The sequence below is a fragment of the Callorhinchus milii genome, unplaced genomic scaffold (genome assembly GCF_018977255.1).
Source record: "Callorhinchus milii isolate IMCB2004 unplaced genomic scaffold, IMCB_Cmil_1.0 Scaffold19, whole genome shotgun sequence".
Taxonomy (NCBI): domain Eukaryota; kingdom Metazoa; phylum Chordata; class Chondrichthyes; order Chimaeriformes; family Callorhinchidae; genus Callorhinchus; species Callorhinchus milii.
This window is the reverse complement of record NW_024704760.1, coordinates 9660329-9673784: the sequence shown is the minus strand read 5'-3', so window position 1 is coordinate 9673784 and position 13456 is coordinate 9660329. Positions and strand designations below refer to the sequence as shown.

The 13456-nt window shown below is 43.1% G+C and overlaps 1 protein-coding gene across 1 annotated transcript in view; it reads right to left on the bottom strand.

Annotated features, from left to right (window-relative positions):
- The window catches only part of LOC103179054 (peroxisome proliferator-activated receptor delta), a 28299-nt gene extending 15074 nt beyond the window's left edge, over window positions 1–13225 (bottom strand). The window contains exons 1-3 of the mRNA XM_007894121.2: window positions 13171–13225; window positions 4425–4659; window positions 2478–2629 (exon numbers count right to left, since the gene is read on the bottom strand). Coding sequence (XP_007892312.2) covers window positions 2478–2629; window positions 4425–4548 — 276 coding nt within the window. The 5' untranslated portion in view covers window positions 4549–4659; window positions 13171–13225. The remainder of the gene's footprint in view (window positions 1–2477; window positions 2630–4424; window positions 4660–13170) is intronic.
- Between the last annotated feature and the right edge of the window lie 231 nt (window positions 13226–13456).

Here is a 13456-nt window from a genome sequence, read left to right as displayed (position 1 = left end):
ACAACAACAAATTACACTTGTAATTAACAAATTACACCTTTCACAAAGACGTCCCACTGGACAATCAGGAATTTTTGGACCCGAGCTGGGAAATGGGGTCAGAAGGGGTGGAGGGTGGGGGGGTTGCTGGCCGAAGGCACAGTCGAAGAGGAAGGTCTTTAGATGGGACTTGAAGGAGGCAATAGATGGGTTGAGGCGGAGGGGATGAGGTGGATGGATTCCGGGATAGAGTTCCAGAGTGTGGAGGCAGAGATGCTGAATGCACAACCACTAGTGTTGAGGGTGGAAGTGCGGGGGACCTGAAGCATTAAAGAGAGAGCTCTTTCAGAGAGCTGGCCTAATGGGCAAAATGACCACTTTTTTAAAAAAATGTAAAATGCTACGACACCAGATGTGCTATGAACCAATGAACTGATTAATAACATCTGGTCAAATAAAGACTGTCTACACTCGTTCAGAAAACATCAACATTTTCTTTGAATAACTTGTATTCTTATGCCAACTCATTGCATCAAAGCATCTCAGAAGTGCTTCACAGTAATTACTGCCAAAGTACGGTGATTGGTTCTGTATGCAAACCCAGCAGCCATTTTGCATATTGCAAGATCCCACTAACCAACATGTGGTGAATGATCAATTTTATGTGTGGCATTGATGGTCAGGACTCCAGGAGAAACTCTGTGCTCTTTTCAAATAGTGCTGTGGGATCTTTAACAAACCTGACAAATGGGCGGATGGGAGGAAACAATAGGAGAAGGTTTGCCTGTCAATAGGATTCAGTCTACTTTATTGACACTTTCTGAAACAAAGTACACCTTGTAACTGGATTTCTACAAGGAAATGGTTTTGTGTTTGCATAATAATCTAACGTATAAATAAGATTAACTGCTTAGAAGTCTTTGTTGCCTGACCTGACCTAGTTTTTTTGGGGGAAAAAAATACATATCTGTGATTTCACAAACCAGCATATTACCTTTGAGTGGGGGTGAAAAGCAATCCAGATCCAGTAAGAAAAATGACATAATTGATGTAATTAAATTATCCTTTGGTTGGGAATCTATCCACAAGCTCTTACCACCTGAAATGGACTCCAATTTTACAATGTTATTTTTCTAACTTGTCACATAATCAAAACTGTTAACAACTGGAGCTGCCAGCCTATGTCGTGATGCAGTGAAGCAATTTTACTATGTCAGGAGCTGGTTAACTGACTTGCTCTAAATATCTGGTATTTTCTACAAGTGAAAGTAAGCTGGAGCGATTTCTCCTCCCAACGGATGTTTGACCAGGATGGTTACACCTTCTGTGTCCTATTGTCAGTACAACAACAACTTGCACTCGGATACAGTGCCTTTCACGTAGGAAAAAGTCTCAAAGCTCTTCACAGAAATGGAATGGGATCTGGAGCATGGTGGGAGACAGAGGGTAGGAGAGTGGAGGGTGGAAGGTGCATGAAGAAGTAAGCTTTTGAATGGATTTTGGAAAGCAGAAGTTAGGTGTGAGATGGAGGGATTTGGGGAGAGTTCTAGAGAGTGGGTCAAAGTGGCTGAAAATACAGAAACAAAAACACGAGAAACAAATATTACTTTTGCCCAGCATAAATTTTGTTTAAACACTGCTTACTAATTACGCTTAGGTTATCTAACATATAGGAAATGTATATTCTTGCTGACTTGCGCATATATATATATATATATATTTAATGTAGGAAAATTTTATGTCATTACTAAAATAAACTGTTTTGCATTTGCATCAGTTGCATTTTATCACTCCCAACTTTCATGAGGAAGTATTACCTGGAGTCCAGATTAATGAACACACAAGCTCATATATCCTTCACTTGGTATCCACCTTGATTGTTATGCTGCTCAAACTCTGCACTTTCCAACTGGTGGAACCATCCCTCAATGGCTAGAGATGTGGTCAAGCTGTGGGCAGAAGGAGGTGGTAGTGCTCTTATGCATTTCGTGTTGCCCTATGCTACTAATCAAGAAGCTCAATGAGAGCTCCCGGGACCTGCCATCCACCTAGTTTGGTCTCTAACTCTCATCAGTCTATTGTGAAATGACCAACTAGTAACTATCCTCTCGAGGGGGAGGAGTAAGTAACTCCTTGGGGTTGAGTTGGCTCCAAGGTGATATGGTTGGCATCTGAATGTCAGAAATGAGTCAATCCTCTGTGGCAGTCTCGGTAGTTCTATTGCTGAGTCTGGCAATTGTGCAGTACACTCAATTACAAACTATGTGCTTTTAGCTGATTAAGCTCCAGCAGTGTCCAAACACACACTGTGGGGTTCCTGAGCCTTCACTCAAACATGGAATTCTCAGTCTGATTTGGATACTCTTAAACATGGTGACGGGTTTCCTCAGGTTTGAGACACTTGGCCGACCAAAAAAAACGAGGAGACCTGTGTCAGATCTAAAGAACCAAGAAGCCTTTCTACAGCAACAAGTTACGGATGTTTTAATGTACTGTACCTTACACCCCTCGCACGCATGGACACCGTAATGGAAACCCGAAGCTTTATCACCACATATTCGGCATTCAACATTCACTCCCGAGGTGGTGGCCTCCTCACTGATGACTTTGGTCTGGACAATAACAGATTGAGCGGTGGTTTCCATTACATCTGAGGAAGGGAAGACATGGATGAGATAGTCAGGTGACATTCTTAATGAAATGTCATTTTGCAGTACCGCCAGGAAAACAAATCATTTCAGCTTCCACAAACCTCATTTAATCCTAGCCTGGTTTGCTTTACATTCTCTTTCCATCAAATATCATCATAGACCAGAGAGGTGTGATACTGACTTGGTTCATGGCTTTAATGTTACCACTTTGTAGACGTGTGAGAGGGGGGATTTGAGAAACCCTGCACTGACCAAGAAGAGTTTGTTGAAAAATAAAAGGATTCATGCCTCAAAATAGATAAGAGTGCTCTAACCAATGCGCTACAGGTTAGCATATTGGTTAGAGCACTCGACCGGCGAGCGAGAGGACCTGGGCTCGATTCCTGCGCAAGGCGAAACATTAGGTAGGTTTCCTTATTTCACACAACTCTGTTTAACCAGCAGTATTTAAGAACCCCATTGTTAGTCGATTAGCGGTTCGCTGTTTCGGGAGTAAAAAACCCTTCGAAAAAAANTTATGTGCCTTGGCTTTTATTTTGTGAATAAAACCTGACTTTAATGGTTCTCAAATCTTGGGCAAATCCAACCATCTTTACCTGTAAAACATGTGAGCCTGTAATAACATTGGTTGTGTCACTTGTTCTGCTGTTATTTTAATTTCTGGGACCAAACCCAATTTTAAAAGGTAGAGTTGATTAGGAACATAAGAGTGTAGTTACAGAACTGGGCAATAAGGAATCTGAATTTACACATCTCCACGCCTTTGTTTTATAATTTATTGGTGAACTTTTGTGCTGAATGGAGATGGAGGCGTCACTACTGAGGAAATAAAATCTTCTTCACGAGTCACACTCTGCAGCAAGTGAAAGCACATCCAGGTGCAAGGTAAAGCTCCATCCATTCTCCAACAAAATGTTTCAACCCAAACACTCAAAGAGCACAAAAGGCAAAAATTTACTGTAGATGCTGGAAATCTAGAATAAAAACAGAAGTCGCTGGGAACACTCAGCAGGTCAAGCAGCATCTATGGAAAGTGAGTTAACGTTTCAGGTCTGAAGAAAAGCCATCGACTTGAAATGTTTACTCACTTTCCTCTCTCCACAAATGCTGCCTGACTTGCCGAGTGTTCCCAGCAACTTCCACTCAAAGAGCATATCCTGCTGTGAGACTTCAGCTACCCCTGAGTGAGGGTATTTTTATACAACTTTCCACTGAAGACACACCTGATTAGGAACCCCAATAGTTCAGGTGCTCATACCTGCGTAAATGAAAGCCTTTCAGCTGATAAAGAGGACAGTTTCATCCCATTTATGTGGACTGAATTTGTCAAACTTGTCTCAGACCTGACATTAGCCATTTAGTTCTCATTAAGTTATCATTTTACCTTTTTTTTAAAAAAAAGACTCAACCACAACTCTAATTTCCTATGAGTACAATTCCAACTCTGAAAAGTTTAAAAATATTTGAAGATTAACAAAAACACGCTCAACTTATTGTGTTCTGTTACATCGGTCTAGGTGAAGGCAGACAGACAGGACACAACTAAGTAAACAGATCCAAGCTTATAAACTCACACTACTGCACTCTACACTGGCTGTGAGAACAACCAACAGAGAAAACACTCTGTACTCTCTTTCGTACAATTTCTTTGCTTAAGCCTCACACACATATTGAGAATGACTGACCAGCAAATAAATACTACTCAACTTGCATTAACTAATAGTGTTTAAAATATCACAAATAAACAAGAATACTTTTATCATATCTAATCAAAGTTGTAAAATGTTTCATTACCTGCTTGACTACTGGAGGCTATTTCAGTATCTGGTCCCAGAGTTTCATATTCTGTGGACTTTGGGTCCATTCCATCATCCCCCTCTTCCTTAGAGTCTGATGATACATCCTGTAGCTTTTCCATGACCTCCTACCCACTTCCTCAGCAGTGCAAGCCTCCAGTCATATCCTTGATGTGTCCATTGTTGGCACAAACTCAAATTGGTCAAAGTCTTGACACAAAACATCCAGGCACCTGTTGAGGTTAAAAACATGTTATTTAGACATGTCCATCCATTCCTATTGAGTAGTAGTGACCTTGGGTTTGGGTAGTAAACTGGTCCTCTGAAGGAGTGAGGTGGCTGGATTTGTTTATTGGTAGAATAGCGAATGCTGCCCAATCTACGAGGAACAGCATCAAGTAAACCTGCATTTAACGTTTGGATCATTTATTTTAAGAATGAAAAATGGAGACCTATTTCGAACACTGCACCATTTGCAGAATGCAGCCGTATTTTCTTACAGATCTGCAGATCGCTGCAGTTTGTAAAGAGTGAGTCACGTGGGAACAAATGCAATAGTGGCACCCGACACTGCATGCTGTTGGCTTCTTGTCTGCCCCACAATTCCACAGGCAACAGACCTCAAGTGGCCATTCTTCACACAGTGAGCATCAGTTGTGTTATACAACCATTAAAAGGGAAGAATGAGACAACACGGCCAAGCTTGATCCTGTCTTCACCCAGCACAAGCTTTCCAGCATAAAGAGCAAGAACCTTGGGTGATTTTTCCCCACCCATACTGAGGAGCATAGAGGCCAACATGAGCACGCTTCCAGCTACCCTGACTTTGAGCAGCGAGCTCAGCACACAGCAGGAATTGCAGCAGACACCTGCCAGTTGTATGTATGGCTGCCTTCACTAACAATAATACCTTCACCAATAAAGCACTACATGAAAAAAATACTTTGATCACTCAATCCACGATTCTTTGTAAGACACTGGTGTGGACAATTGGATTCTGTGTTTCGCCCACAAAACATACAGTCAATTCACTTTACAGTACATTCTGTGAAGCACTTTGAGATGTCTCGAAGATGTGATAAGGCGCTATATCAACTGCAAGGATTATTATTATGTGGACAGTGTCACATGCTTGAAAAAAACAAGTTTCTGGAGATACAAGGAAAAAGCATTTTTTTTTAAATCAAGAATGTACAAGCTACTCCTCCTTAACTTGTGGTTTCTATCATTGTTAACATACTGTGCAGTGAACAGAATGTACTCTCATCACTCAGCAGGCTCATAAGCCATGATATGAGTCCGAACTTGGCATTTGTTTTACATGTTACACAGCTACTGACTGCTGACTAATGATTTGCAGTTCAATAGCGGACTGGTTTGGAGGCAGGCATTTAACAAGAGACATTGTGGTGCTCAACTAATTTGTGTAATTTGACAACAAAAATAGCTGGAGGATAATCCACTAAAGCAAGATTTTCAAACAAATCTACTTTTAAGAGATGAATTTGTCAGTGGCACAAAAGTACCTGCCTGTGTATAGGAACCAAATACATGCTATATGGTGTATATTTACAGTAAGCTCCCGATTAATTGTCATTCCAAGAAGCCCTAGCTCATTGACGAGTTATCCGTAGTGGCGAGTTAGGCATACGTATAAATGCAGCCGGGAAGTTGACAGCGAGATGGCTTATATGGTAGTGACAAATTAAGCCAGGGTCGAGTTAGTAGTTTATGGTGTTGTATTGGGTCCTGAAAGAGCAGATATTTCCTACATTAAGAAATTACATTTGATTAAACTGCAGTTCTCGGGGTGCAACAAATATCTGTGATCAGCCCCCAGAGGACTGAGTTTAAAATCCTTATACTCACTTTGAAAGCCCTTCAGGATTGCGCTCCTGCCAACCTCTGCGACATACTAACACCTTACCAACCTGTCTGCTCCCTCTGCTCGGCCTGTTCCATGTCCCCTGCCCTGCCCGCCCCACCTTTGGTAGTTGGACCTTCAGCTTTTCTGCCCCTGGCATCTGGAATTCCATCCTGGAATCTCTCCACTTCACCCCCGTCCTTGCCTCCTTCAAGGCCGGTTCCTCTCTAACTTTCCCTTCGGCCACGCTCCCACCCAGCCATTCATAACCTCCACCCCTCTTTATTCCAACCCCCAGCTCGGGCGCAAACCTTTGAATGTCCAGCACCTCAGGATGTCCTTCCGATGTGAAAGGCGGTGTGTAAATGTAATCTGTTGTTGTTAACAGTTTTGAAGCACAGAATTGTGTGCAATTTTAAAGCTTTCCATTTTATAATAATAATAATCCTTGCATTTGATATAGCGCTTTTCACGTCGGGAGGACGTCCCATTTTGTCCCTTTTCAAAGACCTTTAACCAGAATAGGTTCTTTTTCCACCTGGAAGGATAAGATTCCAAATTAGATGCTTACAATTAATTTTACTTCTGAGAAATCCGAGTGAAATCCCACAGTGCCACCAGGCGTGAAAAATGTCATGAGAGAAAACAAAATAACTCAAGAATAGACAGATTTTACAAATGTATTCAAATTTATTAAAGCAGGTGTGAGATCTGGCAAAAGTGTTGAAAGTACTATATATGTATCTGTTATATAATGTATGCATAGTAGTCATATGAAACACCCCTTATACAGAGCTATTAAAAGACTTCCAGGCACCAATCAAACAAGGTAATATAATAATGATGATCCTCGCATTTGATATAGCGCCTTATCATGTCGTTGAGACACCGGAAAGTGCTTCACAGAATATACTATAGTGAACTGACTGTATATTTTGTGGGCAAAATACGGCAGCCAATTGTGCACAGCAGTGTCCCACCAACAGTCGTGGATTGAGTGACCAAATTATTTATTTTTTTTGAAGGGATTATTAACCACAGAAAAGCTATCCAACAATCGACTAACAACTGAGTTCCTACTTATTGCTAGGTAAACAGAGGCGTGTGGAGTAAGAAAACTTGCCTAATGTTTCGCCCTACCCAGGAATCAAACCCAGGTCCTCTCGCTTTCATTGAGGTATAAAGGAGCCGAGTTGTATGTCAATCCAAACAATGAACTAGACTGCATTTATGTTCCACATGCCAGAAGTCCAGTGGCTCGAGCCCTACAGAGTGCATGTGCAGTCCTACATTAATATTTAAGCACTTTAAATTACAATTTAATTTGATTTCCGCCTCCTCTCCTGCTGGCAGTGACTGATGCTGAGTGTGGTTTGACTTGTTTAAGGTGGGATTTGTCAAATATTTGCCAGTACAGTAAGTGCTGGCAGCCCTAATGACTCAATCAAAAAGGAATAATGATCCTGAAATAATGAACAAGTGTAGTGGTAATAACCTAAAACTGCAGAGGAGTCTAGACAATGCTGAAGGATAGAATCTCACACATACCCACTGTCTGAGATAGTAGAAGTTTCACTTCCTGCAGTGGCAATGTGGTAACTCAAATGAGTAAGACACCATGCGCTTTATTTTAATGCTTATGACAATTCCAGGAAATGGAATGAGTTCTCAGGACTAATGAATGGACCACCTTTACTGAAGAATTCCAAGCATAACCCAGGATGGATCAAGTGTTAGAATTAGCTCACTGACCTTATGGACCACAATACTTCTTACATAAATGTACTCATCATTCAGAATAAATTAATTTGACTTTTGAATGATCATTCTGTCTCATTCATAATGATTCCTGCATTTGATCCCACATCATTAAAACATCTCGAAGCGCTTCACAGAATTTCATTAATAGGTGTAGTGACTGTAAATTTGAAAAAGAACATGCTGAGCAATGTCCGACAAACAGCTATGAAGTAAACAACCATTTATCTGAGGGATTTCTGGCTATGATACTGGGAGAAACTCTCTTCTCCTTTGAAATCATGCCATAGGATCTTTAAAGTCCACGTAATCCACATTGTGGAGTCCTGTAACTTAGTGGTTAGCGCACTCGACACGCAAGCAAGAGGACCTAGTTCGATTCCCGGGTAGAATGACGCTTTAGGCAAATTTCCTAACTCAACAACAACAAAATTACATTTATAGAGTCAGGAGGATGTCCCAAAGCGCTGAACAGTCAGGTGTCGGGGCCCGAGCATGGGGGAGGGGTGATGTAGGGCTGAGGGAAGGCAGAGAGATGGGAGGACGTCCAAAGGCACGATCGAAGAGAAAGGTCTTGAAACCGGCCAGTTTACCCGGCAGCAAGTAGGAACCTGGTTGTTAGTTGACTGGCAATTCGCTTTCTGGGGGTAATAATCCGTTAAAAAAAAATTGGTCACTCAATCAACGACTGTTTGTGGGACACTGCTCTGTGCAATTGGCTGCCGCGGTTCGCCCACAAAATATACAGTCAATTCACTTTACTGTATATTCTATGAAGTGCATTGACATGTCTCAATAACTTGATAAAGCGCTATATCAAATGCAAAGATTATTGCAGGACCCTGGTTTAACAATAAATTTGAAGAACAGCACCTCCAGCAATGCAGCGCTCTTCCCAGCAAGGCATTGGACTGTGAGCTCAAAGTCCTAATGTGGGGTTTGAACCCCCAACCTTCTGAATCAGAGGCAAGAGTCAAACCAACTGAGCCAGGAATTTCATGACTAGTATCCCCACCTCAGAAAAGGAGACAAAGATAATATTTCAGATATCAATGTGTCGCTCTAATTTAAGGAATCAACGAGATCATTTCAGAATTTAGTATCGTTTCAAACGGATAAACATGTCCGAAGAATAATAATAATCCTTGTCTTATGTCATCGAGACGTCTCAAAGCTCTTCACAGAATATACCTTAAAGTGAATTGACTGTATTTTGTGGGCAAAACACAGCAGCCAATTGCACACAGTAGTGTCCCACAAACAGTCGTGGACTGAGTGAGTGGATTTTTGGTGCGATAAGATCGGATGGGCCAATGGTCCTCTTCATCAAACCCATCTTGTGATTTAAATCAATCGAGTACGATCGAATCATAGAATGTTACAGCACAGAAACAGCCTATTGAATTCACCAAGTCTGTGCTGGCATCTTACTGTATATTAAATTCTCACTGTCCTCGTTGCTCCCCAGACAAAGTTAATGAAGTACGCTGTAATAGATCACATTGCTAATTCTGAACTGCAGGATGAACTTGTTCAGTGTCAGCTCTTGTAATTGTTGTCATTCAGTTCCTGAAGCAGCCACAGGCATTGCTCTTCAACAACTGAACTGCAGAGGCAGGTACATTTCAGTCACAGAGGGTTACTGAGGATCCCTTGTATACTCGAGCATATTAAACACCTCTGGGAAAGAAGCAGACTGAATTGTCATGTGACTTCCCACGCCTGGACCCAGTTCAGGAAACCATATACTTACTGTACTGTATTGAACTGGGAGAGTGTTTCACATTTGACCTAGTCTGGCTCAATTACATCCACTGAGAAATTCACAAGACTGACAAAACACTGAATGGCAGAGATTTATGTTTCCACTTACTGGGCTGTACCATTAATAAATGAAAAAAAAATCACATTATATTAACTTAGCAGGATCAATATTACAAATGTTTATTGAATAAATACTACCATATATTATGTAATAAGTTAATAGCAAGCACAGGATGTTCCTAACAAAATGCTGAATATCATTTAACCCAGAACCCTTCAGGCACTGTTTTTCAGGTCACTGAACAACCACATGACTATAGTCCCCACTTGTTGTCTTCCCCCAAGGATTCTTATTTCTTTGTTCTTTGAAGCGCAGCACTGTTCTTTGGGCACTAGATATCTTTCAATACCTCACCCAAGTGCCATTATCCATGTCTGAGCCTTGACAGTGAATGAATACCACAGGGACCGGGGGAAAATGAATGCAGCTGAACTAGATTCTGTTCCCATACAACATCCCTACACATGCTCCTCCAGCGTGGGCTGCTATCTGGCAGAGACGTTCTTCAATTCAAATGAACTTCAAATAAACACAAATAATTTGGCTGGTTTCCAGCAAATATTAATTTGGTCCAAACTTTGTGGATGACCCATACTCTGCTGTCCAGGTCGTTCAATCAGTGTTGTAGCGTGGCCCCTTGGGGCAGTTTTTAGTCTTCCACTGAATTTTAAGCAATGCCCATTTAACCATGACTCACTTCTTCTGGTGCATTATGAGTCGCAGTAATGCCACACAACAAAAACTACTTTCATATGAATAACATTTACAAAAGTACTCACATTTACAAAAGTACACACATTCTCACTACAACATAAAATCATTTCCTGTCTGGTCATTCTATGGCCTTGACTCAACAGAACAACAATATTCATTTGAGGGTGCAGAATAAATTATTCCTTTAAGAGAATGCCAAGGCAATTACACATTCTGTTAGTCACAGCAACAGTATCCATAAAGCAACAGAATTCTGCTCCAAGTAAGAGATCTCATACCCGATTCCATTTCCTTCTCCCCATATTACATGCCTAAAGCACTGCAAAACAGATTGAAAATACTTATCCAATTTTTACTGCCTAAATCTCTAAAGTGCATGTGCAGTATATGCAACTTGCTGTATTGCACTTTCAAAATGCATGACAATTACTCACTCGAAGGCAGTCTTGTTGCAATCTTATTGTCAAATGGCCATGTATCTTAATCATCACATGAACTTGGGTTTGAAAGAGTTTATAGTTTCACAAGATGTTTTCTATCCATCCCTCTCCTTCAGATTCAAATAACAAAAGTAAGCAGCAAGTCCAATTTACAGAACATCATTACTATAATCTATGTAAAATAATAAGCCAGGGTACAGCAGCAAAGGAAATATTCAAGAGATCAATGTCAGCATCCACTTGGGATAGTCTAGAACTACAGTAATTTAAACAAATCAGAACAAGTATTTAACTCGAGGAAATAGGCCTCAAATTCAGAACCTAAGTTTTAGATTAAAAGCTTATGTGAATCTTTTGAGTTGTTTTTTAATGAAATGTGCCACCGAGTCTGGCTTCATACCTAGATTCCATAGGTAGTGAGTTTATTGAATAAACAGTGCCAAGTGAAAGGAGAAGGAATTAGAACAATTTATACCACGATGCAGGTATACAACGCTGAGTAGTAGGTTAGTGAGTGACACTAGCAAATACTTTGCAGAAGGTCATCTGCCCATTTACTTGGCCTGGGAATACGAGCGGGGGAGAGGGGTGGGGGATAGAATAGAGATATATTTAAGGGGTATTTAGGGTAAGAAAAAGTCAGAAGCTAAAAGTCAGACCTGAGTCAGAAGGTTGTGGGTTCAAGCCCTACATCAGGATTTGGAAGCACATTGTTTAAGGTGACGCTCCAATGCAATCTGGGGTGGGGGGGAAGAAGGGGGGTTGCATTGTCGGAATTGCTGTCCTTCGGATGAGACTTTAAACCAAGGTCTCATCTACCTGTTCAGGTGGATGTTAAAAGATCTCATGGCACTATTCAAAAAGAGGAGAGTTTCTTCTGGCATCCTGGCAAACAATACCCCGATAAAACACTCACTCACTCCATGGTGTTTGTGGGACACCGCTGTGTGCAACCTGGTTGCACAGGTTTCGCCCACAAAATACACAGTCACTACGCTTTACAGTATATCCTGTGAAGCAATGAGACATCTCACTGACATAGTAAAAGACCATATCAAATGCAAGGATTATTATTATATGTACTCAGTGATCACATATACAGAACTTCACCTCAGATCAAACTGGCATTAGTTCAATTTTAATCACATTGACTACACCACTTGGGACACTCACCACAGTGACACCTCTGAGTTCACCGAAACATAAACACTCCAAATAATGTTGTTCATTTACCAACGAGAACCTTCAGCTGTCAACGTACAAAGGAACCCATACCTTAAAGTCAGGTTATTTGTAGTTGCTGAGTTCGCACATCTCAGTGTGTGGGGCAGCATTGGAAGAGGCAACAATTAGCCTTATTTGTTTTTAAGAGCCTCCGGTTACAGAGGGAGCAATCAGCCGGAGGAGTGTCAGCGGACAGCGGGGAACCCCCCCCACACTCCTGGGTGAATAACGCCACGGGATCGGTCGTTACTATCCACGTGAAGAGTCACAGATGGGGCCTCGGTTTAACATCTCATGCAAAGGGGGACGGCGTCAGCGACGACGCACTCGGGCACTGCACCCGAGCGTCCATTTAAAAAGTGATGCACAGGACAAGTCGCGGTTAAAGGGATGAGGAGACACCCAGTGCAGCGCTGCCAGGGGCCGGGGGGCCGCAGCCCGGACAATGACCCCCCTCCACCACCACCACCACCACTGACTGACCGACCCACTGACCACCCCCCGGCCACTCGCTCCATCCCTCAGCAACAACTTTCATTTACATAGCGTCCCTCACGCAGGATAGCGCCCCAGAGCTCTTGTCCCAGAGGTCAGAACTCCCCTCCACACGGGGTGGGTCACTCACTCACTGACTGACTGACCCTCGGGCCCCGAGTCGGGCTGTGCCGCGCAACCTAACTTGCTTACGGAACCGCCCGCCCCCTTCCCCCTTTGCCTTGAGTGACGGCGCCTCTCACCAATCAGAGGCGCGCCCGCAAGGCAGGGAGCCAATCAGCCTGAGGCGGGAGCTCCGCTAGCAGGTTAGTGCGAGAGGAGGGCCGCCGGGCCGCGCGCGCGCGCTCAGGCTGTCCGTCAGCCGCCGCCAACGCCTGAAACCCGCCGCCGCCGCCACCCAACACACCCGGGCCCCGCCGCTCACCGCGCCGCCGCCTCCAGGCAGGCCCGTGCCCTCCGGTGCCGCCGCCTCGCCAGCTCCCGGCGCCGCCACCCCTCGGCGGGCGGCCACTTGCGAAGAGAGTGGAAGTTGCGCCGCTCGCGCAATGTTTACGCGCGCAGGACACGGGGCGCCGACCCGACGTGACTCCCACGCAAGGCGACGTCATCACGCCGGCCGCTGGGAGCCGCCAGGTGGCGCTCTGTCTGCCTTACACCATCAGTTTAACCCAATCGAATCTAATGCAAAGTGTGACCCAATTAACCCAATG